Raw genomic sequence first — 25,655 nt, 5'->3', positions numbered from 1 at the left:
AGTTTTGGTTGAGTTGCTGTTTCAACCCAATATTTGATCTCATTACATTGTGGTTAGAGACCTGATTCATCTATAATGAAACTTTATATCTTAACTAGTAACTTGACTTCTACTGTGCAATTGCAATCACCTGACCCTCGCTCTCCAATTTTCAAGAGATTTGGGCTACAAACTCTATTTCTCTGTGTCTTTACACCTAACCTGCGTGGAGACTCTTCAATTTCATTCATGACTGGCCTTTTCTTTCTTTTTCACGTGTAACCCAGCCTTTGCTGATGTCATCATATTCTTCCTTCGAACACTTCATCCACAGAGACATTTCAGGTTCCAGAAGAACCCAAACCTTAATCCAGAGGTCCTCTATGAGCAGGTTTATGCATCTAGGAACTCTTTAGGAATTAGACCCTCAATTCTTACTCTCACGGCATGTGGGTCTTGAAGATTGAATGCTACCAGAACTCCCCCCATCGTTTGAACCAGCTTTTCAAGTATTTCCTTGTTCTAGAAATTGAATGGGAGCCCTACTAGCCGAATCTCAAGGATTCTCTCAGAGATATAATTCTGGTTACAGGACATATACCAGCTCTCCACCCTTACCCTACCAGCTGGAGATTCTATCATCTCAGCACCGGGTATCACAACTTCTTTACCATCTCCAAGTAACAAAGCCTTCAAATCATTGAAAGGTTTGATATTCATGATTCCTTTTATGTTGAATCTCTCCACAACTGCTTCCACCATTCTTCCCCAATCTGACACTTTTTTGTTTGATGTTTTTCTCCCAAGTTTCTTTCTCTACATCTAGGAGCCTCCTTTGACTTCTAATATTACTACAGACTATTGCTTGTGGATCTCCTTCTTTTTGTTTTCCTTCCTTCGATTTTTCTCTGAAACTTTGATCGTCACAGACCTCTGGGTCCCTTCTTTGTTTTGAACTTGTTTCTCTTTCATGTTCAGCAGAAACTCTTGTAATAAATCTGTGAACAATCTCCACCCTGCTCTCTTTCATGTTTCTCTTCAGCTCAGCTTCAAAACTTTTTCCATCTGCACTCACTTCACTCTTCTGTCCCATTCTTTTAATGGAGAAAGTCATCCCATCCATGAAGCCCTTCAACCATCTGACCACTTCACCTATGAAAATGGTGGCCCTCTTCTCTTCTCTGATCTTTAGCATCCACCTATCCTTGTATCTGCTTTCTTCGAAGCAAAAACTCTTAGCTTCGATGTCCCTTTTTCTTCTTCATTTCACTGTAGAGGAGTATTCATCCATTTTTACAGTTTACTCCATGGATGCCTATGTTTTTTTGCCCCTCTAGTCCTGACATCTTCGAATCATAAACTATTTTGTTTTCCCCTTCTAGTGCATCAATTGCAGGAGAAGGTAGCTGAAAATACTGAAGAAAGGCCTTTTCTTGTGTCTTCTCAAGTCCTGACATCTCTTGATGTTCCTACAAACATTCGTTCTGGCTATTTATCTTCTCAAGCCAGATTTCGTGACTCACAAGCATACCATGTAAATCCTCCATAGTTAAGTGATATGAATCCAGTCGAGTGGTGATGGCTGTAACAAAACAGCATAATCTGCTCCAAGACCATAAAGAACATAGAGAAAAAGTTCATCATCCCCTATTGGACTGTCAGTGGCAGCAAGCATATCAACGAGCGCACGGATTTGTTGAATATATGCAGAGATAGAAAGAGATCATTTCTTCATGTTCTGAAGTTCTAGTCATAGTTGGAGAACACATGGTCGAGATGCAGAGGCAAACGATCAGACTAATGCAGACCAAACAGCAGCTGATGAAGTGGGACAATTACTTGCGATAGCACACCCTTTGTAAGTGAGGATAGAATAAATGTGAGGATCCATTGATCCAAACGAATTCAGGCTTCATGGTTAGGATTATCAACCAGCCGAGAGGGATCTTCAGAAGATGGTTTTAGTTTGGGGGGACACTTATGAGAGCCATCTACTATCTCGTTGAGCCCATATGTTCTGAAAAACGGAATAAACTGAGATTTCCAAAGCATGTAATTTCCCCCATTCAACCAAATAAGGATGGCGGGGGTAACACTAGGAAGTGTGGGGAGGGTTGTGGATGGGTTGATAATGGGAAGAGTAGAGAATGATTGGGCAGTAGAAAATTCTTTTGTTGATTGTGCCATCGTAAAAGCTGGTAGCTCTAATAACATGAAAGAATAACAAAATCGATGAAAGAATAACATAACAATTTGAGGAATGCTCGACTTCAATGAATGTCGAGACTTTGAATAGCTTTTCTTATATATATGAATCGGTTACAATAGGCTCCATGGTGGAGTTGAATAATATTAGTTCTGATCTAATCTTTGACGATAAAGTCCTTATACAACACAAACTAGGAGTTCCCAATTCTAATCGAATTGGGAACTGTGGAATGGTGATCTGTGGCTGATGTGTCGCTATTAACAGGAATGAGCATCTGGCTGCCTCATTGAGATCCTTTTGCAATGACCTAAAGGGTAAAGAACCCCAAAGTGAGAGGAAGTGGAAGAAAGCTCTAAAAAAGGAAAAGTCTACACCTAGTGCTTTTCACATTTCTTGATCATTGATGCATTCGGTTCTTTTGTTTGCTAGGTTACATAGCTCTTTGGTTGTTTTTTTTTGAATTGCATTCATAAATGATTGAATTGCTCTAATTGTTGAACATAAATGCATATATAAAAGTATTCATTAATAAAAAAAATGAAGTGGCTTGCATGCTCCTCAGAATTGATGATATTAAGTGAAGTCAAGAAGAATCAAACTCATGGAACCCAAAATTGAGGAGGAAGGAGGTTCCGTTGATTTCTTGATTCAAAGCAACCAACTCCCATTCAGAAATAAATTTTTTACCTTTGTTGCTTTGTTTCCATTTTTTGAGAAAGCTTGTGGAGAAGGGAAAAGATTTGCTTTTCGTGTTGTATTCATCTTGGGTTTTTTGTATCCAAGAGGCTCATCTAAGATGTAGAGTTATAAACAGAGGTCGCCATTTGAGGCGTGCACTTGTGTTATTTTTGAGTCCGTGTTCTGTACACCGGTTAAGTTCACTGGATGCATGAACCCGCCAATCTTTATCGACCACGTCACCTGGACAGCTATTTCATAACGTTAATGCATGAACCCACCGTTAGCATGGGCTAGTTGGTTTAATCGACCACAAAAAGATAAAATGGGGCTAACAATCAGCCTGTGATCCTCCTCATTCTCCCTCCATTTTGCATAGTTTTGTTGCTATGTCCTCCATTGTACCTTACCCACATAATGGCGACCATACCACGGCGGACGGTGACCCGTACGAGTGGCCATCAACGGCGAGAGCTCTGGCGGTATTTTTTTTTTGGCCTCTTCTTCTTCTTCTTCTTCTTCTTTTCCTGCGCTATTGTTGCTACGATGACCGGTACAAGCTTCTAGTAGGTCAACTAATTGCCGGTCGGGCTTTTGGTTTTTGAAGTCAACCCGGATCGAGATTAATAAATAAATCGGACTTGCATGCTGCAGGTGCATGTGCGGACCAAACCACCACAACTATAGCATGAGGATGCAACAGAGAAAATCTCAAATATGGTTTCAGAAACTTGGGCTACTTCTCGGTCCGTGAGTGGTAGGGCTTTTAGGCCCATTAGTTCGTCTAGAATATATGGACAAATTTGTCATAACCCTTGTTGTCCTTAATTTAAGTATCACCCATGGACTTAAAGCTTCCAATTGCTCAACCAAAAAAAAAGGAAAAAAAGAAAAACTTCTAACTGAAATATCACGTCCAACGACACCACCACTAGTAACCGTAGTGAAGAGGAGGAGAAGAGAAGAAGAGGAGGCGGCTAGAAAATGTATCGCTGAGTTTTTGCCATTGATGACTGCTGGTATGGGTCATCGCCTGCTATGGTATGGGGGAAAAGCAACAACACTCTACAAAATGGAGGGAGAATGAAGAGGAACCCATGCTGTGTTTTTTAAGTCATGTTTTATCTTTTTCGTTGTTTTTTAAGTCCTATTAGGCAGAGATCTCGAATAGATTTAATAGATTTGAAGAATAATAGAGGGTAAATTTGATATTTTGTTATTTTCTGTTAGTTCTTAATGACAATGCCAATTGTAAAAATAGTAGGTTACTTTAATATAATATGTATACAATGAGGGTAAAATTATTCAATTAATTAAACCATAAGGGTAATTCAAGAAATTTGTCCAAAAAAAATTAAAGAGAGTTTAGTGAGATATTTTGGTAAATAAACACTTAATGCCATTTTGACTTGAAGGCCGAGGGGCATATTTGTAAAAACGTAAAATTTAGGGTTTTATATTGCAAAAAAATGTAGAGGGTCTTTGTCACTGACCCCATAGTACAGGGGTCCGTGTAATGCCCTCCTCGTTTTTTCACTTCTCAGCCATTATCAGTTGTTCGGTTCAGGGAGGGGTTTAGTCGTTTAGGCAGCGGTGGTTTTGCTGTCACGGAGGTTGCTGAAACCCACTTGTAGTGGTCTGCAATGGTGGTCAATGGAGGGCCTCTCGTGCTTCTCCGTTGGTAGAGCTGCTAGCGGATGTTGCTGTTGGTGGAAAGGGTTATGTTGTGCTAGTAATTTATCTGAGTCAGTTGGAGAGAGCTAAAGTGCAGCCTCAGATCAAGCGGAGAAAGAGAGAGCATTGAAATCTTTATATGAGGGACGAGGCAGAGGCAGAGGCAGAGAGGGCTGAAACACCTTTTTGTTGGTTCGTAGTGGTTCAATAGAGGGCCTCTCGGTATTGCTTGGTGATGATGGAGAATAAGATGACTGAATGCAGCTTCCCTTTAATGTGAGATCAAAGTGGGGTTCTTTCGTTCTCGTTTCTTTGTTTATTTGCATTGATTTATCTTATATTATCTTTTTGTTCCGGTTTTTTTGAATGTTTTCGAACTTAAATTTGATTACTCTTTTTTCTACTATTAACTATTTCTATTTATTCCGCTGAGAAGAAACTGATTTCGCTGATATTTTGAATAATTTGTACGTATATTACTGTGTTAATGTATTTGCTCCATTTCGTCAATTGATTTTGGGGAGTCTTTATATTTGCGGGAAGTCACAGATGGACGTGGTACTAAAATTGTGGATTGATGATGGGAATTGTCAAAATACGTGTTTTTGGCCAACTCTTGATGGACTAACTTTGTCATTAGCCTTAACAATGGCGATGTTTAGCTTCATGGCACCAAGGGCATTTGAGAAATTCTTGCTTTATTTTTCTTAAGAGAGTTGAGAGATGGGAAGGAAAGAGAGGCAGCGAGGAATTGGATTCGATTTAACAAGTCTGATTTGATTTTGCTAGAGGAAATGGGTTCGAGTAGGGGGTGGTTGAATCTAAAGGATTAACAGGGGGATTATTAACAATCTGGGATAGTTTGATCTAGTCAAAGGTGGGCCTCTTCTAGAGTACATTTTTACTATCGGTAGTGTTGGATTATTTAGAATTCAAGGAGAGAGTGCTGATTTCTAATGTTTATGGGGCAACAGGGGATGGAAGTTGGGGACAGATGTGGGAGGAGTTGGAGAGATGCCATAATGTGAGGGTTGGGCCCTGGGTTTTGAAGGTGAGTGAGAGGAAAGAGGGAAGGGATAAAAGGATTTCAAGTGCAATGAGAAGTTTTGGGGTTTTTATTGGAAGGAATAGCTAATGGAGGTAAGGGTGGTGGGATTAAAATTTACATGGACAAAAGGCCAAGGTCCTCCTATCCCTAGAAGGTTGGGTAGGTTTTTGTCCAATGGTGACTGGGAAGATATCGTTACTTATCAAAAAATGGTGAGTGGGAGGAGATATTTCCAGAAGTGATGCTGGAAAGTCTAACATTCACAATTTCATATCATGAGCCATTGCTATTGAGAAGTTAATGAAGTCAAAGGGCCCTAGACCATTTAGATTTGAAATATGTGGTTAGCTCACAATTCCTTTAATTTGTGGAAAAGAAATGGAACAATTATTCAATTTTAGTGGTATAATTGAGTTGAGCTAAGCCGAATTTCTATATATCTTGTCTTTGTTCGACTAAATATTACCAATTTTTTTAAAAGCTTGGGAGTCATATGCATAGGGCACCACTCCAAGCAAGGTGCTCTTAAGATGATGCATGGAGGTGTGACGCATAAGCTTCAGGCATGCTACTCACAATCTCACATGTGTGATGTTTAAAATTTTTTTCTTATCTTATTTATTTTAGGGTAAAATACAAAAACCTTCCCTGACGTTTCTGACAATCATAAAAACCTCCCCTCGAGTTTACGCATAAGCTTTAGGCATGCTACTCACAATCTCACATGTGTGATGTTTAAAAATTTTTTCTTATCTTATTTATTTTAGGGTAAAATACAAAAACCTTCCCTGACGTTTCTGACAATCATAAAAACCTCCCCTCGAGTTTCACTTTAACAAAAACTTCCCCCGAACTTTTGAAAGGCTCAACATAAACCTTCCCTTTGTCATATCCCAAACGGAAAACGTTTGATTGATGCATTAGTTTTCTTAAATGCCCATTTTACCCTTTTTCTAGTGGCAAAATCATGGACTTCGATGCTTCTTTTGGTGTAAAATAGGTAAAACCATGGCATTTGGTGCTTCTTTTATAAATGGTCTCTAATCATTGGCCGAGTGCTAGGTCAAACTGACAATCAAGTGAAGAACCATTAGAACACGCATTTGAGCAAGAAGCTTGGGATAAGAATAAAAGGGTAAACTTGGTGTCTCTTCATCACTAACAAGCTCGAAAAGATGCAATCAAATAGAGGAAGTTCTCAAGCTCTGCACGGATTCAAACTCTGATCTTCAACTACTGGTGACAGCAATAGTGCTAAGCCCGTCCAACCCAAAGTGAACTAAGCTTTCAAAATACTGTTGAAGCGTTGAACAAACAAGATCCAACTGTTAGTGAATGTTTTGAGAGTTCTTATTGGCCTTTCACATATGATTTAAATTCAAATGCCCCTAGCTTGACAAAGCTTCCTGATGGATATCCCTTTGATGCGGCATGGGATGCCTTATAATCTCTCTCTCTCTCTCTCTCTGAGCAAGAAAAAAAAGGTAAATATTCCTTTGCTGCCGGTTTTAGCAGCCTCCAAAAGTACTGCATGGGTGTTATATTAACTTACCATCTCTGAATAAGAGATGCATCAAAACACTTATTTTACTAGATAAACAATGTCTTGAATTCAAGCGAATGCAAATGAAATTGGAGTGGTTATTACATATAATTAAACTGTCAAACAACCAAGGAGAAGGGTGCACAATGCACTCCTTTTTCCGTGCAAAATGGAGAGAGAGAGCTCTAGCAGTTGGAAACCTAGAATTCCCTCTCTATGAGCATTGAAGAATTTGTTCCTTTTAACAGGTTTCTTCTTAAGGTTCAGCTAGCTTTTTCAGACCTAGAAAGAGGTCGTGGATTTCTTGTTCCTGATGATGTTTATGAGGCTTTGATAAAGGTTGGGTTTTCCCTTGACTCTCTTGCTTTTTATACAGTCTGTGATAGCTTATATCAGAAGAAGAATGGAAGATTCCGGCTAGATGATTTTATAGCACTTTGTATATTTTTACAGTTTGGGCTGCCAACTGTAGAATATGAGAAATCAAAGTACTCCACCATGTTCTCCTCCTTATCTAAAGATATCCTCAGAATTCTTTTGGTGTTTGAGGAAATTGTGGCAGATCTAAAGCATTTTGTGTATGCATGAGTGTGAAGTTTTTTCTTTGTGACTATTCTAGTGCCTGGATTGAAAGTGAACAGGAGATCTGAGATCTGTTGTCCATATTTCTCTGTATAAGCATTATACGTGTATTAATTGTTGGATTTCCAATGAACTAGTGGACATGGTTGAGGTAAAAAAATGGAGTGCTCTATACCAAATTGATTTATCAACAGTAAAAACTACTTGCTTTTACCATCATGGGTTTGCATACCGTCTCCATGGCATATGCCTGAACTTGGTGAAGTTTCAGGTAGAAAAAAAGGGCGGCATGAGTTCGAACTCAGTGGAGCTGCAGGGAGAAAAAAGGGATGCATGAGTCTGAACTTGATGGAGTTTCAGGGAGAAAAATGGGCGGCATGAGTTTGAACTCGATGGAGTTTCAGGGAGAAAAAAGGGCAGCAAATGGGTTACTCAATTTAAAATTTATTTCATTTTATGTGGCATCATATGCAAAAAGGCCAAAAAGGGCATTTAAGAAAACTAATGCATCAATCAAACTTTTTCCGTCTGGGATAGTGACGGAGGAGAGATTTATGTTGAGTTTTTCAAAAGTTCAGGGGAGGTTTTTGTTAAAGTAAAACTCGAATGGAGGTTTTTATGATTGTCAGAAAATTTCGGGGAGGTTTTTGTATTTTACCTTTATTTTAAGTTTTTAGGTTTTAATTGGTGGGCCACAATATGTATCATGGTCCATATTTTGTTATATCAATAAGCCCCCGTTGATTCATTTTGCAAATTAACACAACTTAGGGCTCGAACCTGCCAAAGCTGTGAAGTTCGAATCTGCTGAAGCTTCTCTTCTACCAACCTCTCAAATCTGCAATACAGGTTGGTTTTCTTTATTCATCATCATAATCATCATCGGCATCATCATCTTCTTATTCAAGCTGCAACTATGACTTTTTATCATCTTATACAGCTCTGTTCAGTGTTGACTGTTGAGTGGAGGTTAAAAACTTAAAATATACGGGTGTGTTCTTCTTCTTCTTCTTCTTTTGCAACGTCAGGTATGGGGTATTCTTCTTTTTCTTTCTTTTCTTTCTTTCCTTCTTGCTTTTCTTTTTTCCCTTCTTTTTCTTTCAGTAGCCCTGTTCAGTCTTGAGCTTGAACAGAGCTACATTAAAAAAGTGCCACACAGCTTTTTTCGGCATCACTCTGTTTTTTTTTTCTTCTGCTTTTTGTTAGAAGACCTTAAGAGGATCAAAGAAGCAAAGACTTCACACTTCTGCTGCAGCTTCAGTCTTCTAACTTCAGGTAACTTCTATCTTATCTTCTTTTGATAAATTATTTCTTGATTGTGCTTCCCTCATTTGTGACTAAAGAATTTTTTTAAATTGGAGTTTCTGAACCTTAGACAGGTTAATTTAATCTATTGACTCTATTCTGTTATTATGTAGATTGTAAAAATTGAAATAATCTTGCAACAACTCTTTGTATATATTTTTACTTTGATTTTGTTATACATCAACCAAGGATTGTATGTTGTTACTTGGAGCGGAAATGAACTTGAGTTGAAAACATGAGATTTAGAACTCATTGGTCCATTGACAATTTGACAATTGAAATTAGGCTATTCAAGTATTATGTTTATGTATGTTTTTATGCTATTCAAGTAATACATGCTCGAGGCTTATGCCTCCTTACGTGTGGGAGGCTTACGCCTCCCGTGTTTTGTCAAAAGGCTCAAATGCAATCGGGGGTCTCTCATTCTTTTTGAAAGGGGAGAGAGAGAGAGAGAACAAGCAGAGGAAGAGAGGATTATGAGAATTGGAGCTACGAAAGAGATTGAGAGAGGTTGTTGAGGTTAAAAAAACGAGAGAACACGTAAGAGAGTTTGAGAGAGAAATCGAGAGAGAGAGAGAGCTATATCAACCATCGTTCGATACCTCTAAACCACATCAAAACCTACATCAACCATCCGATCGACAATCCATCATATTCAGCCAATAAATAACCATTTTACCCTTATCTTAAAAGATTCCAATTGAATTACTATTGTCATCCGATACTCTCCTAATTTGAGATATCCATTGTCACTCAACATTTGACACCTCCAAACTCGATCAAAACATCCTGATTGACAATTAAACAATTTTCAGACCATAAAATGATCATTTTACCCTTCATTTAAAATGATTCAAAATCAATGGCTCTCATTAGCCACAATTATCCAAATTCAAAATCTACATCGCGATATGCCCTTCAATACGCTTAGACCATGTCCATCACCTTTTTAGACATCTTAAATGACCATCTTCATTTCTTACAACCAAAAATGATATCAAGAACGATCCCACTCCGACGGCTCCCATTACTCTGTCATAATTTTTCTTTCGATACGCCCCCTAAGACGTAGACATAATTTTTCACTTGACATGCCCCACTAAGGGCCTGTTCGTTTGCTTTGAAGCCTAACATCTAAAAGTACAATAATTACATTAAGAGGTATATTGGAATTGGTGAACTTTTATTTCCTCTAAACTCTGAATGCAGAGAATGTTGTTCTGAATTTTGAACTCTGAAAGTAATCAAATATCCATTTTGACCCCACATATGAGAGTTTTGTTTGTCTTTTTGGGGGTATCATTGGAAAACAAAAAGTTGAACGATTGCATTTAAGATATAAGAGATAAGAGAAAATGAATAACCAATTTTCTCTTAAAGTTAAAAGATTTCTCTTAAGAGATAAGAGTTGAGAGGAAATGAACTCGCCCTAAGACTAGCAAACCTCATCATTACCTTTCTTGGACACGGTCCTAACTCCTAACCCAACCAAAATCTACTGATCGAACCGATCCTTAAGCCTAACTGAAATAGGCCTTTCTCAAATCGGTTTGGAACAAAATTTAACCCAAAAAATAAAATAAAAGAAAAACCTAGAGAGAAAGATAGACCGAACCAACCTAACACAACACTCATTCTCCCATCATCTCCCTAAAGCTCTCCCCACCGAGCCCTAGTCTCCGAAACCCATTTTCCTTCCTCTCATCCCCAACCTTCATGAATAACCAAAACTATCCCTCTCTCTAACCCACCACCATCCTCTTCCTCTCTCATCCTTCATTCGTCTTCCTCCTTGAGAACAACCGAACGAGTCACCATCTCGTTCCTCCTCTCTTCCTCTTTCATCTCACACATACACAGGACCGAACCCAGCACCGAAATCTCCATTCTCTCGCCTCTCTCCATTTCCAGTAAAGAAAGAAAGAAAAACGAACAAAAAAGGAAAGAACGCAAGCCTCCGTTCAGCTAGGAAGAAAAAGAAAGAAGAGGGTAGAAGAAGGAAGAGGAGGAAAGAGGAAGAAATCAGAGTTCCCCTCTGTTTTTTAATCGCAATTACCTAGAACAGAGGTCCTCCAATCCTTTCGTTATCACCAAAACTGGAAAGCAGAAGCATTCTCTAATTGGCATTTCACAATCATTTGGGGACATTATCTCTCTTTGTTCGCTTGGAGGTTACATTAGAGGTAGGCTTACTACCTTGCTCAAAGTTGTAAATGTTCATCGTTAGAAGTCATGCTTGTTTTAGATCATTAGCTTCCTATTTTGTTTAGTTTGATTGCCATATTTTTAACAAAACCGAATGGATAATGATGGTTCCCACCTTCAAATAAAAGGCATCCAACGTCTACTTCTGTTTTTGTTTGTTTTTCGTTTTTATTTTATTTTTGTGTTTTCTTGTTTTTATTAGACACTTGGTTTAATCACTAGTTTTTTAGGTTGTTTAATCTTGTTTCTTGCTGCATAAGCCAATGCTAGTTTTACAATTGTTAGGACTATTTACACATGCTTTGACTGCTTAGATCATCGTCCCTATGTTCTTTGTTTGATTTTATTAGGGTTAGCCTTTGCCAATATTCATACATGTAGTAGGCCTTTATTCTACTCCTATACTTTCATAAATAAACGAAGAGATCCATACCCCATCCCATCGTCAATATTTGATGTTATAAAGGTGGAGTAGCAAAGTGTTTTAGTCTAACATGTATGCTCTGAAGTTCTATGAAGTTTGGGTGATTGGTTGGTTTCGGATTTAGTTCATGCAATTTATTTAATAAGATTAGGACTGTAACATGCATGTGCTGAAACGACTATTTTTTATCTTTACTAGTGTTTTATTAGATCAAATTGAACCAACATCATGCTGAAATTTGTTTAGTCTCGTGAATCTCTTGTTTCAGGTGTTAAGAGTTATATTAGGTAGATCTTGCTTTAGGATCTTTCACCATCTTTTGTCATGCCCTAGTTACATAGATTGGTGTAGGAAATATGGCTTGATTTGTTAAAGGATTTGGATGAGTGTGCATTCACCTTAAGAGAAAAAGCTCATGGAGATTGATTCCCTCGTGTTTTAAGCCCACTAATTTGCCTAGTAGGAGCGGGGGGAACCTTGGACAAAGAAGGAGGATGCATGTAGTTGCTTACTCATTTGCCCCTTTAAGGATTTCTCACACCCAAATGGAGAATGAGAGGATTAAGCCACTTGGTTAGTCTCGTGAATCTCTTGTTTCAGGTATTAGAGTCATATTAGGTAGATCTTGCTTTAGGATCTTTCACCATCTTTTGTCATGTCCTAGTTACATAGATTGGTGTAGGAAATATGGCTTGATTTGTTAAAGGATTTGGACGAGTGTGCATTCATCTTAAGAGAAAAAGCTCATGGAGATTGATTCCCTCGTGTTTTAACCCCACTCATTTGCCTAGTAGGAGCGGGGAACCTTGGACAAAGAAGGAAGATGCATGTAGGTGCTTACTCATTTGCCCCTTTAAGGATTTCTCACACCCAAATGGAGAATGAGAGGATTAAGCCACTTGGGAGACAAGTTCACTATGACTAGCAACCTCTTGGTAGGCAAAACCATTGGTCCCTTATTGTTTTTTTTGTAGCTCATTTTCTTCACTTAATTAGTAGGGGAATTGGTTATACATGTCAATTATGGGAGAAGGGTGCCTAACACCTTCCCTTTCCCCCCCTTAGAGTACCTAAAAGAGTCTTAGATTGGGGACATGTGAGTATTGTTTGGTTTGTTAAACTTGGGAGGTCCATCACTCCCATGTTCCTTTCTTTGATGGGTGGAGACTCCATATTATTTCAGCCATGGAGTGAACCCCAAACCAAATGGGATGTTTACATTGGGCATTGGCCATCTGACATTCCGACCAGGTAAACCTTCCACTATTTAGTGGAGGATCACTGAGCTCTTGACTCCTAATGAACTCATCAAATCTCCTCATGCCCAAATTCACTCTTTCTTCTTTTCTCCCTTTCATTTCACACCTCCTCCTGACAATATTGAAGTCTCCTCCCAAGTATCATGGATTCCCCACCTCTGTCTAACTCCTCCCAGTTCCACCCACAAACCCATTCTCTCCCCTTCTTCATTAGGACCATACACATTTGACACCACCCATTGTGATTTAAAAATAGTTGTGGGTTGGCTGAAAATGGGGGAAGGAGTAATATGGCAGCTAAGGAATGAGTTTAGGCACTTCAAAGAACTATCTAATGACATGCTGATCCAAATGAATTGGATTAGGAGATCTGCAAACACTGTGGTCAATGGTTTAACTAAACTAAGAATTCAGAGATAATCCTTGTTTACGGCTGTTTTGTAAATATTGGGATGGTTTTCTTCTTGGGCTTGTTGTTTCTGCCCACAACTTCTTGTTGTATATCTTCATTTTAAATTAACGAGTCCATTTTTGTGTTGTTGATAAAAAAATGTTGGTCCCTGCTATCTCATTCAGGAGGGCTCTTTTACAAGAGGGTTTTTTTTGGGCGCAATTTGACACGATATGATACACGTACGCTATGCATATTATACATGTATCCAAGTATCATAGAGATGCAAAACTTGTGATTTACTCCAAAGAAAATGGCCTAATTGGTGCTTGTCCCCTAATTGATGTATTCTTTGCAAGGCTAATGGTGAGAGTTGTTATTACTTATTAATCTCTTATCCCTTTGTTTCAGTCATTTGAGATTGGTTTCTCTCTTTGTTTAGTTGCAGGTAGACCCCCTACCAAATATACAAAGCTCTTTTGCTTAAGTTGACAAGAGTAACCAAGGGTTTTTGACAAGAGCAACCATCAACTATCCCCATTGTTGTTTACTTAAGTTGCAAAAATCTTTACTAGGTTGTTGATGAGAGCGGATCAGAGAAATATTATTTTATACTTATAAACAAGAACTATTTTTTTGAGGTTTTCGAGTAGGAAGGCAAACTTGAGTAGTATCTCATTTGTAGTTTGTGGATGATACTTTGATTCTAGGAGAATTTAGGGGTACTCAGGATGTGGAAGTTCTTAGATAGATTTTGGATGTGGTGAAGTGTTAGGTTTGAAGACTAATTTGGCAAAATGCAGTTTGATGGGATTGAATCTAACTAGGTGGAGGAGATGAGTGCAACGGTTCTAGTGGTGAATTTACAAGGATAGCCAATGAAGTATTTAGGGCTTTGTTTGGGGGGATAATCCTTGGGAAAAACCCTTTTGGGGAGGGCGTCAGAGATTTTTGTTAAAAGATTAGCCTTGCGAAAAAAGAATTACATCTCCAAAGGATGGAGAGTTACATTGTTTAAATCCACATTGTCAAATATCATAATTTACTTTTTGCTAGTGTTCCAAGCCATTGTAAACATGAAGAGATGTAGGATAATTAGAAAAGAATGGAGAAGATATTTAGAAACTTCCATTGGGGTCCAAGGAGTCACAAGAATATTAATCTTTTGAAGTGGGAAAATGTTAATCAATCTTTAATAGTGAGTGGGCTAGGGATAAGATGAATATGTGAAAAAGAATTTGGTGTTATTGGGGAATTGAACTTCGTAGCAGATATTTTAGAGTGTCCTATTGCTAGTTGGCCTCTAACCTACCTAGGACTTCCTCTCGTTACAAACCCTAAGGAGAGTATATTCTGGAACCCCATAGTGGAGAGACGTTGCAAAGAAACTAGTAGCTTGGAAGAGGAATTACATAACTTTGGGAGGAGGGATTACTTTGATCAAATCCACGCTTGGTAACCTACCAACTTATTTCCTCTCAGTTTTTAGAATCCCACAAAGAGAAGCAAAGAAAAGTGAGAATATTATGAGGGATTTTTTGTGTGAGCCAGGTCATGGAAGGAAGGATCATTTGGTTAAGTGGGAGATTGTGTGTGGGAATATTCAAGATGGAGGTTTATGTTTTGGTAGTGTGGATAAAAAGAATAAGGCTCTGCTAGGGAAATGACTTTGGAGGTGGCCGATGGAAAGGGATGGATTGTGGTATGGCATAATAGTTAGCATACATGGAAGGTTGGGAAATGGTTGGAATGCAGGTGTATCTATTTTGAGCTACTTTGGCTTAGCCTTGCAGAGCCGTTCATAGCATTCTGCCTTACTTCGTTTAGTCAAGTATGATGTTTGTGTTAAATTTTGGGAGGATACTTGGGCTGGTTCTTGTCCATCAATGGAACTCTTCCCCTCTTTATACTCGGTCTCTTTGTACAAAAGTGAGTGTGTGTCAAGATTTGTTGCTCCTCCAATGCATCCAAGTGGCCTTACGAACTTTCTGATTGTATGAATCTCCTACAACTCCTTCAAGATGTTTGCTTGGACCCCGGTAAACCTGATAAACGTATTTGGGCCCCCAACCCTAGGGGCTTATTTTCTTGTACTTCTTTGTCCAAGACCTTATGTGACTCCTTAGCTTCCTCCTATCCCTTTAAAGTGTTTTGGTGTAGACTCATCCCACTCAGAGTCAGAGCCTTTCGTTGGGTAGTAATTCACAAGGAGATAAATACTATGGACTTGGTACAAAGGAGAAGACGTAATTCTTGTCTCTCCCCTAATTGGTGCGTCTTATGCAAATCAAGTAATAAGAGTTGTCTTCATTATTGATTTCCTTCCCCTTTGTTGCAGATATTTGGCTTTGGGTTTGTTCTTTGTTTGGATGCAGGTGGACTTTACCAATGGAGTTTAATGTGTTATTTGATCCCTCTTTATTTACTTGGCCGAAGAAGAGAGGAAGGATAATGTGATGTGTTAGAACAACCTTGATTTGGACGATTTGGGAAGAGAGGAATGCAAGAATATTCTTAAGAGAAGGAGAGGAGCAATGAAGAAATCAGGACTTGTGTGATGGTTAGGGTGATCCATTGGACCAAGACTCTTGAGGTATTTTCCTAGTTCTCCTTTGATGATATCTGTAGGAATTGGGAAGCAGTTGGTAAAAGCTCTAAGAGAAAAGTTAGAGTGGAGGTTGTTTTGGTACCACCATTAGAAGGTTTTGTTCAACTGAGCTTTGATGGGAGCAGTCGAGGTAATCTAGGCCCTTCTGGAATAGGAGGGGTTCTGAGAGATGGAGAAGGTAAACTTATAGCACTTTTTTTCTGGCTCTGCGGGTATGGGTGACTCCTTCAAAGCAGAACTGCTTGCTACAATTCAAGGGGTGCAAATAGTTAGTGAGCTAAATTAGACAAATGTAGTGATTGAAGGGGATTCAAGAGTGGTGGTAGAATGGCTAAAGAATTTAGAGTTTATAATCTGGTGCTATCGGAACGAAATGAAAAAATTTAACTGGTTAACTAGGAATTTGAATTTGTGGATTCAATGTGTGAGGAGATCAACAAATGGAATGGCAGATGCTTTGACTAAGCAAGGGGTGAATAGGTCTATGTTATTTAGGGCATACTTGTAATGTTTTTCTTTTTGTATGAGAGGTAGCACCTCGTGCCTCTCTTCGGGATGCTTGTAATGATATAATGTTAAGTTTATTAATAAAATTCAAGTTACAAAAAAAATTGTCGTGGAGGTTCTCAGAAGAGAGGGGCTTTATGGGCTGCACCCAAATGGTTGGAATTTGGAACCAGCTAGGGGTAAGAAGCCCTTGGAAAGCTATTTTGATTTGTGCATGTCTTACATGCTACATATTAGATATGATGTTGTTTCTGGACACAAGGTGGAGTTCTAGGAGGGCACTTGTTGGGGAAACTCTCCCTTTTGTAAAGCCTTTACTAGAATTTACAATGTCTACTCTAAAAAGCAATTCAAGTACAATTATTAAAAAAGAAAAATTCAACTGTCGAAATGATAACCTTGGATGAGAATGAAGTGGAATGGAACTTGGGACTTGGAACTAAGAGATTGTGAGTGTAGTGAACTAATCCCCCTTTTAAACTCACTTTAGGATGTTACTTTGTCACCCTTGGGAGACAAGGGGTAATTTAACATGTGCATCCTTTTTTAGAATTCAATCCCCTAGAGAGAATCATCCTTTTCCCATTAGAGAGGTTTGGCATGGTCCAATTCCCCAAAAGTCAAGGTTTTTTGTTGGGAGGTTGGCAATCAAATCAACAACACTGGTGAAAGGCTTCAACTCCAAGAAGTGGAAAGCTGGCTCTATCACCTTATGTGCGTGTCCTTTGCTTGAAGAGTGGGGAAATTATCAATCACCTTTTATTGCATTTTTCCTATGCTTCTAGATTGCCACAACATTTTTTTTTCCTTTTTGTTTGGAAGGGAGTGGGCAACGCAACGCCAAAAGAAGTGGTAGATCTATTCAAATTAGATCTTATTAATAATTGCACTAGACAGCGAAAGATGCTTTGGCATTGTGCTTGTGGAGTGAACGAAATGCAAGAACTTTTGAAGAATATCTCAAGATTGCGGAGGAAGTATTTGAGCTTACCAAAATAACGGCCACAAATTGGATAGTGATTTGTGATGATTTCAAAGGGGTTTCCCTTAATGATTAATTTAGGGAATGACAACTACTTGTTAGTTTTTGTAATAGTAAAAGGAAATTTTGTTGAAGAAAAAAAGATAACACAAAATACAAGGTGACCAGATATCACCCACAAGAGAAAAGGATACCACCTCAATAGAAGACAACCAAAGACAGGGTACCGAACAAAACAACAAACCGGAAACTTCCTCAAACACTTCACACATCACTCCATCCCCCGATCCCCAGGACAGAGAGAACCCTGCACAAGTCATTACTAATCCTTCCCCTCAAGCAATTCTTCCCGCCCAGCGTTAGCTTCATTCTATACCTCTCCTCCTTTTCCCACTATAACTTTTCTCAAATTTTCTTCCCTCCTTCTCTTGAAGTAATGCAATTGAGTATAAAAAAAATTGTGGGTTTTACATGCTTGAAAATGTTTTATATGCTTGATTTGATTTTTTGATTGTCATTTGAATTTACTTTACATGTTATGTTTATGTGTTTTAATTTTAGATAATATGTTTTTTTAAATATTCATTTTGCGCTTTTCGCTTTTAAAACACTGTTTGAACTTTTAAGTCACCCAAATCCAACTCTCATCTTCTTCCCCTCTTGCAACTTACCAGAAAAGTTTCTTTTAAGGTCCCCAAAAGCTTTAGCCTTTTGACGCTTAAGGATATGCAACCCCTTTTGTCAACTGACAAATTGGACAACCGCTGTGGTGCACCCTTCTTTGTAAACTTAATTCTCTTAAAAAACTCCCCATTCAATCCTCCTACCGATCCACAATGGCACCCAGTTCCTTGCAATATAAACATGCAAGCATCTCTTCATCCTTATTCGTCCCTACACTTTTACTCTTCTGGCCCTCCATGTGGCCTACCATTCCTCTTACCATACCTGCATTAAAATAGTCTACAAAAATCGAGCCTTCCTTAATAATTGAACTAGCGGCCCTCCACTACCATCAAGACCCACCACACTGCCCTTAGAAATTAATTTGTTTTGCCAGCATTCCTGAGATACACTTATTTTCAATCCCTCAATTCTCTTCTTGCTAGTTTTCAAATAGCAGACAACATAGTACTGTATAGTGGTCCCCTTGTGCTGATGGAAATGTGAAAATAAACTTTGATGGTTGCTGTTTGATATGAATCAATAAAAAAAAATTCAGAACTAGGGTTTTTTTTGTTGTTTTGTTCATCTTCTTTATATCCAGAATCAAGAAAAAAGAGGGAAAGTTACCTTAAATTTGAGCACCGACACAACCATGGATAGAAAAATATGTAACAGCAAACGAGCTTGTCCAAAAACTACTACAAAAAAGGTCATTCGCTCATTGCAAACCCATGATACTCTACCAGTTTATATGCTCTTTTTGTCTTGGTTTTGGGATTTTCTTTTGCCTTTCTCAAACCCTCAAGACTACCCCTATCTTTAATTTGTTAGATATCAGTTGAAAGTTTGTGAAACCACTAAAAATACCAGCTATAAAATGGTCCATCGGTGTCCATTTTAAAGGCTTTATTACGAATGCCAGATGGAAGCAATTGATTTGATAACAGTGGTTGTTGTTCATAAACCTTTCTCTGTTTTTAAGTTAGTTCCCTGTAGCATTTACTTTTCTTCTGTCTACATTGTTTTGGGTGTATTGCAACATTGTGTTTCCTGTTTTGTTCATAAACCTTGGTTGGCCCTTTGAATACCTCATTCAAGTGGGTGTCTAGGAGTGCTAGCACGGTGGCTGATTTATTAGCTAGAGCAGCATTGGGAGAGATGTATTAGATTGGGTCTGCCCAGGACGGGCTTGTAATCTGTAAATTTGCATTTCTGTCTCTTTTTTTTTCTCTGATTGTTAAGCCTCTTTACCTGTTACTTATAAAAAACAATATTCTGCATGCTTTATTTATCAAAAACAAAATTTTCACCCTTGATGTGAATATATATTCCTGTTATCTTGATAAATGAAGAAAGTAGGAAGAGAAAATGTTGTGTCAAGAAAATGAAAATAGTGATTATTTTCTTGTCTACTTTTCATTATTATTGTGTATCAGGTAACTTTTCATCTTGAACAATTAGAAAATTGTTTTAATCTGATTTGTGCTATATAAGCAATTGTTTTGGGTCATAGGATTCTGATGATGCTCCTATTCTATTTCAGCTTTAGGCAGATTTTTGGCTATTGAACAATAGCTAATTTTATTTGATGTTAGTGCTTGAACTCCGTTAAGAGATCTTCTGTTTCTTATAACTACTTGAAGATATGAAGATTTATCTGAAATTATTTCTTTCCCAGGCTCTTAAGTACATCTATTTTGATCCTCATCTACTCTGTCTGGAGATATGCCAGCCATGTCTCAACCAGAAGATGCCACTGACTTAGAGAACTATGAATTTATGTGGGGTAAAAAGAGAGGTCTTGGTGGGAAAAGGAAGGAAGTCCGATTTTACGAATCTTTTACTTTTGATGGTGTGGATTATTCTCTATATGACTGTGTATATCTCTACAAAGAAGGTGAGCCTGAGCCTTACATCGGTAAACTTATGAAAATATGGGAGCAGCCAGACCATAAAAAGAAAATAAAGGTCCTGTGGTTTTTTCGCCCGATTGAAATTCTAAATTATATTGGAGATAATATGACAGTCCATGACAAGGAAATATTTTTGGCATCTGGTGAAGGTGTAGGTCTTGCCAATGTTAATCCTCTGGTAAGTGGTCTTCTTTCATTATGAATATGTTGTTTATTTTCACTTCCCCTTCATTAAAGTTGTGAGATTCCTTCAACTATTTAATTTCATCATGAATCTGGTAAGTGTTATTTGATCATGGTATTTTTGAGACATTTCTAGCTATTTTTTCCCTTATTTTTTTGGATAAAGAACTTAAATATTTGTTAGTATAAGGATAGTTGAAATGCTATCCATTGGGTGTCCAAGGATTGGGTGCCTCCCTGGAAATTTAGTTGATTAATTTAAGTACCAAAATAAGAGATATCTGTTGCATAAAGGGGAATCCATTCTAATTTACTATTTGTTCTTTAAGAGCCTGTGTTCAGGTTTTCCAACCATAAAATTTTTGTGGCTTTTTGTATTTTCTCCATTTTTATATATCTATTATTTAATTATAATGTTGCAAGTTGACCAGTTTGATCTGAATGGTTGAACCTCTGTCCTGCTGTCTGGACGGAAAAGCAGTTCTATTTCTGGATCAGTTTTAAAAACACTGTTATTTTTGCACATTTTAATAATATTTCTGCTTCTGTTGATATATTGTACATTCTTCTTCTCAGGTCATATTTGCTATGCTTTTCATGTACATTAGTACTGTAAATGGTTGGTGATCTTTCGGATAGCTGTTTCTTGACTTAGCCAGCATTTAATTTTCTTTATGTTAACTCAGGAAGTGATTGCTGGGAAATGTAATGTTGTCTGCACATCTGAGGACCCCAGAAATCCACAACCTTCCAATGAAGAACTGGAAATGGCTGACTACATCTTCCATCGTACATTTGATGTTGGAAACTATAAAATATCAGATAAGATGGATGATAAAGTTGGTGGAATTGAAGGTATATGTTCTTTCCATTCTGAACCTAATGTTAGTTTGCAATTGGATGTCAAGTTGTTGAATTCTTGAAATGGTAAATGCTTGTTGTGACTCATTCTCTTACAGTTAGGTTCATATTTAACAAAAAAGAGGTTCAAGGATCCAGCAATATTCCCAAACATGTTGCAGAACAGATAAAAGAAAATGGTGTAGTAGTAGGTAATGAAGCATCAAAATCATTTTCCAAGCAAAACTTGGTTCCAATTGAAAATGTAAATGCAGTTGATACACCTACTTGTTCAGTAGCTAAAGGGGATGCACAATTGAAGCTTCCATGGGCTAACGAGGAACCTTTATCTGGAGAAAAAGCTGCTCCTGGTGTGGTTACAGAGGCAAAAGAATCTGCACCTTCTGGTGTCAGACAGGAAAAGGTCCTTAAGAGATTTAAAGCTAACTATGAAAAGGATGGTAAAGGCAGTGACATACCTAGTCAAGTTGAAGATAAAGAGAGACCAAATTCTGCAAAAGGTGTGGGGGAACTTGATAGGCCTTCCAAGAAGGCAAAACTTGACACTGATACTAAGTTGGAAGAACAGCAGCCCTATCTCTCATCTTTGTTGGCAACTGGCAAGGAAAGGAGTGGGAATATCTCACAGAAATTAGCAGTTGATTCTGAAGATGATGGTGTGAAGGTTTCACTGAAAGCTGACAGTGCTTCTGAGGATAAAAGCAAATCTAATCTTGTCAAGGAGTCTCTTGTTCAAGAGAAGGGCCATTCTAAGAAGGTTAAACCAGATGGGAAGACAGCCAAACTCTCTAATGGAGTTCTTCCTAAAGCAGCTTCTGCACATCCTCCGGAGAAAGACATTAAAACTGATGCCCGATTGTTGGAGGTGACGAGAAGGCCTAATGCTGTAAGTTTATCCTCCAATGTCAGAAATCCTAGGTAGCTTAACATTATCTGACAATGATGCTCTATTCTCTGAATTGGCCGTTTTGTGCATGTTGACATGTCAATTATTTTTTTTTTGAAGAATCAAGAAAAAATTCATTAAAAAAAAAGATTACATCCTAACATCCTTGGTTGTCTAGATGACACACCAAATGCATTCACAAAGGATTCTGCATTACAAGGCTGTAAATCAAGGAAATTCCAGAAAATTTCAAACAAATCAGCTTTGGAGACTTGATCAAATCGCCCATTCCTGCTATAAAAAATTCAAAGCTCCACCCATTCACATTCCTCCTCCTCCTTCCTTCATATCCCTCACAGTCCAGCTAAGAAACCTCAACTTCCTCTTCCTCTCCTTGTCTTCCCACCAACCCCAAGATCACTCAATCTCGTCCAGTCCCTCCTCTTCTCCCCCTTCCTCATCCCACCCCTTGATTTTCTATACTTCTCTTTCCTTTTTTTCAAACATCTCAAATGCTATTTTTGCGAAGCCTTCCCCTCCCCAAAAGACTAAACCAAGAGACTTTCCTATCTCGACCTCCCTCTCCACCAAATTATTGATATTCACCTTCCCATTTTGTACTAATTCCTTGGCTTCTTGGTCCATTTTGAATCTGTTCTGCTCTTTCCCTCTCTCTATTCCTGTCTCCAGTCTTTGAAATTTCTTCTTCTCCTTGGTTTTCTTCTGGTCTCTGCTGTGTGCCTTCAGTTTTACTGCCTGCATCAGCTTCTAAACCATATGCAACATTGCTTTTGATCCGACATTTCTGAGATCTGGAGTTTGTCTTAAGTCCGTTCCTTTTGTAAATTCTCTTAAATAATCTGCAAGGACCATTTCTGACCTATCCTTCCTTGAGACGATGAAAAACCTTGGTTACATGAACAAGCTGTCCGTTACTGTAACCTCTCATTTCCCGCACATCATCTGCCTTTTGGTTCTCTAAATTAGTTTGTCCCAGTTTGGTTACAACTCTTCTCCTGCCTAGCTCCATCCCCAGCTTTCCAATCGGAATCGAAATCCACACTCCTTCTTTGTCTGTATCTTCAGCTTTTCCATCACTCATTACCTTCCTTGTTACCTGCACCATCTCCCTGCTATTGGCTCCACATGAAAGCACCTGTCTGAAAATTTAAAATTTCTCTCTCAGAGTTAATGGCTAGATCCTGGATCCTTGGCACCGACCTTTTCTTGTTATGCGATTGAGCCTGGTGCTCTAAGATCACACCCAACCTCAAGGGGTGTCAACTCTGTGACCTCGGGATTGGAAGAACCAAGAATCTTTTTGGGATCCCTAATTTCCTAAAAGGATGTCCTACATCTCCATTCTTGGGAGGAGTGTGTTCGCTGCAAACCCCTTGAGTTCCACCTACAATCCTCTTCCTACCATTTTTGTTGTATCTAGCGACCACCTAGACCCATCTTTCGATGGCCTTGGTCGAAATCCTCCTTCCTATTGTTCCACTCCTTTTAAACTTTGGTCTGGTAAGCCCATGAACTTTATCTTGCCAACTACCTTTCTCCTGAACTGAATCTCCTTCCTGTCATCAATCTCTTCGGCGTTGCAACCTTGATCTTCCTTTGACATTTCTTTTTGGCATGACCACATGACAAGATCTTTAGTCGAGAACCCAGTTCAGAGGTAGCTGATGGAGTTCATGCTCCATGCTCCTTAGCCACTCCCATGGTTTCTGGAAATGAATCATCTAATCCTGCATGCATTGAGCCTCTGTAGGTCCTATCTTGTAAACATGGGGATGGAGGACCCAGAAGAGATGGAAAATGTATTTGAATAGACCCCACGGCTTGAGTTTATGAAAGGCCCAAGCAATGGATGATTACTATTGTGGTCACGTGAGTTTCTAGACCTTGACGAGTTACTTTTGAACTGCTGGTGGACCAGCTGGTTCAGCTAAATTCTTTTCAAAACTCTTCTCTTTAAGTAGTGGGCCCCATCCGCTCATGATTTAGCCCCTTTCGATGTAGCTTCCCCATGTCAGCCTCTTTTCCCATGCAAATCTCTTTCTTCATTAACCTCCTTTATTACCCGTTCTCTTCCTGCAATCAAGTCTGGAATTTGAAACGCCTCGCTGAAATCCTCTATGCAACCTTTCCTGCTTCAATGTCAGTGCCCACTTCACTGTACTCATTCACCAATGCCTTGCCATTTGTAACCCATCTGGCCAAGTCATCATTCTCCTTTGTCTTCCCGAATCAGAGTGTCGCTTCCACTTCCGTGGCCACCCATACTCTGTTCCATAGACCTCCGGCGTGCAGCATGAAGGATCTCGGAATCTACTCTGGCTTGACTCCAGCAATCTTCAGGCGTACGACTCTCGGATCAAGTTTGTTAAACGAAAGCAACGTACCTCCCATCGCTGTCACTATCTGCTCAAGTATATGCTCCTTTGCCAAAGATTGAAAGGCAAGCCCAACAGTTTCAACTGAAAACAGTTGCCATTTATCTCTAGAGAGTTGCAAGATGGCAACCATTTCCCAATTGTCACAGTCCTCTCTTGCGTAACAACTGTCGCAACATCCACCTTCGTCTTGCATCCAGAATGGCCTTTCTCTCATTGAAAGGTGTTAGAACTGTTGTATACTTGAAACCTAGTTCCTTTGTTACGTTTTCTTAAATTCTTGCCCAATTCTTCATATTGTTTTTTGCCATAACCACTGGCTTTTGCTCCCAGTCCCCCTTCTCTCCCTCTAACCTGAATATTGGTTCAATTAAAAAAAAATAATTCTATCATTTATCTCATATAGTTCGCACAAGGCATGGATGTTGATGGTGATCATTTATCTCATTTTCTAGCTATTGCTGATATAATGTTGACGAACATCTGTTTATTCTTGTCGTGCTGTATTGCACACTTACTGGAATTAATTTATTATGGAAAAACAAGTAGTATGCTTGAAAAAACTTGCACTAGCTTTTCTGGATTGTTGTGTGCCTGTTACTTGATGCTCACACATGCTACATCTTTTACCCAAAAAAAGAAAAAAGAAACTATGCTAGCATATGTATCTTTCTCTAAGGTACTAGTACATGTATCTTATTCTAGTCGGCTGGAGACCACTTTAATTGAGTTTTAACTGGTCTCTACGACCCAACTGATGACAGAAGAAGGTTAGAGCTATGGGTTGAACTGGATGGGATTAGAGAGAGGTGGGTGTTACCTTGAGTGCTTGGAGGAAACCATAGATGTAGAGGCAGGCAAGGCTTCTCTCATTTCATGAGAAGATGGGAATTAGTGGACCTTCCACTAACAGGAGCAAGTATGACCTGGACAAACAATCATGAGGAACCAGTACTGGAAAAACTGGACGATTTTTTAATTTCTATTGAATTGGAAGACAAGTTCCCGAACCTTTTCCAAGAAGCTCTCTCTCGACCCATGTCAGATCATTCCTCAATCCTCTTAGATTGCAAAGGAATTGCCTCAGTAAAAACTGCCCTTTCAATTTCATGCATATGTGACTGGAAGAGGAAGGAATCTTGGAGCTTTTGAAGAAATGGTGGGAGGACTTTTCCATAGTAAGAATATTATCTCACCTGAAATCTGAACTAAATAGATGGAGCAGACAAAACTTTAAAGATAGAGATCGGAGAAAATCTGAATGCTTACAAACAATTGAGGAGATTGACAAAGCGGAAGAACATAGGACAATTTCTATGGAGGAAAAATTTAGGACTGAGGCGAAGCTGGATTTTG

The 25,655-nt window shown here is 38.8% G+C and overlaps 1 protein-coding gene across 25 annotated transcripts in view; it reads left to right on the top strand.

Moving 5' to 3' along the window:
- The window catches only part of LOC148844444 (bromo-adjacent homology (BAH) domain-containing protein), a 55,044-nt gene that overhangs the window by 1,899 nt on the left and 27,490 nt on the right, over window positions 1-25,655 (top strand). For 4 of the 25 annotated variants that reach the window (XM_088957315.1, XM_088957317.1, XM_088957312.1 and 1 more), the window contains exons 2-7: window positions 8,485-8,562; window positions 8,654-8,741; window positions 8,920-8,988; window positions 19,739-20,151; window positions 20,843-21,011; window positions 21,116-21,903. In XM_088957315.1, the coding sequence (XP_088813441.1) occupies window positions 19,786-20,151; window positions 20,843-21,011; window positions 21,116-21,903 (1,323 nt within the window). In that variant the 5' untranslated portion in view covers window positions 8,485-8,562; window positions 8,654-8,741; window positions 8,920-8,988; window positions 19,739-19,785. Of the gene's footprint in view, window positions 1-7,984; window positions 8,563-8,653; window positions 8,742-8,919; window positions 8,989-19,738; window positions 20,152-20,842; window positions 21,012-21,115; window positions 21,904-25,655 lie in introns of all 25 variants that reach the window. The other 21 variants (XM_088957311.1, XM_088957308.1, XM_088957309.1 and 18 more) reach the window with 9 other exon arrangements.

Source organism: Nelumbo lutea, chromosome 8 (genome assembly GCF_056320005.1).
Source record: "Nelumbo lutea isolate HS-2025 chromosome 8, American lotus-T2T, whole genome shotgun sequence".
Taxonomy (NCBI): Eukaryota; Viridiplantae; Streptophyta; class Magnoliopsida; order Proteales; family Nelumbonaceae; genus Nelumbo; species Nelumbo lutea.
The sequence above is the reverse complement of the archived record's forward strand: the minus strand, read 5'-3'. Positions and strand labels throughout refer to the sequence as shown.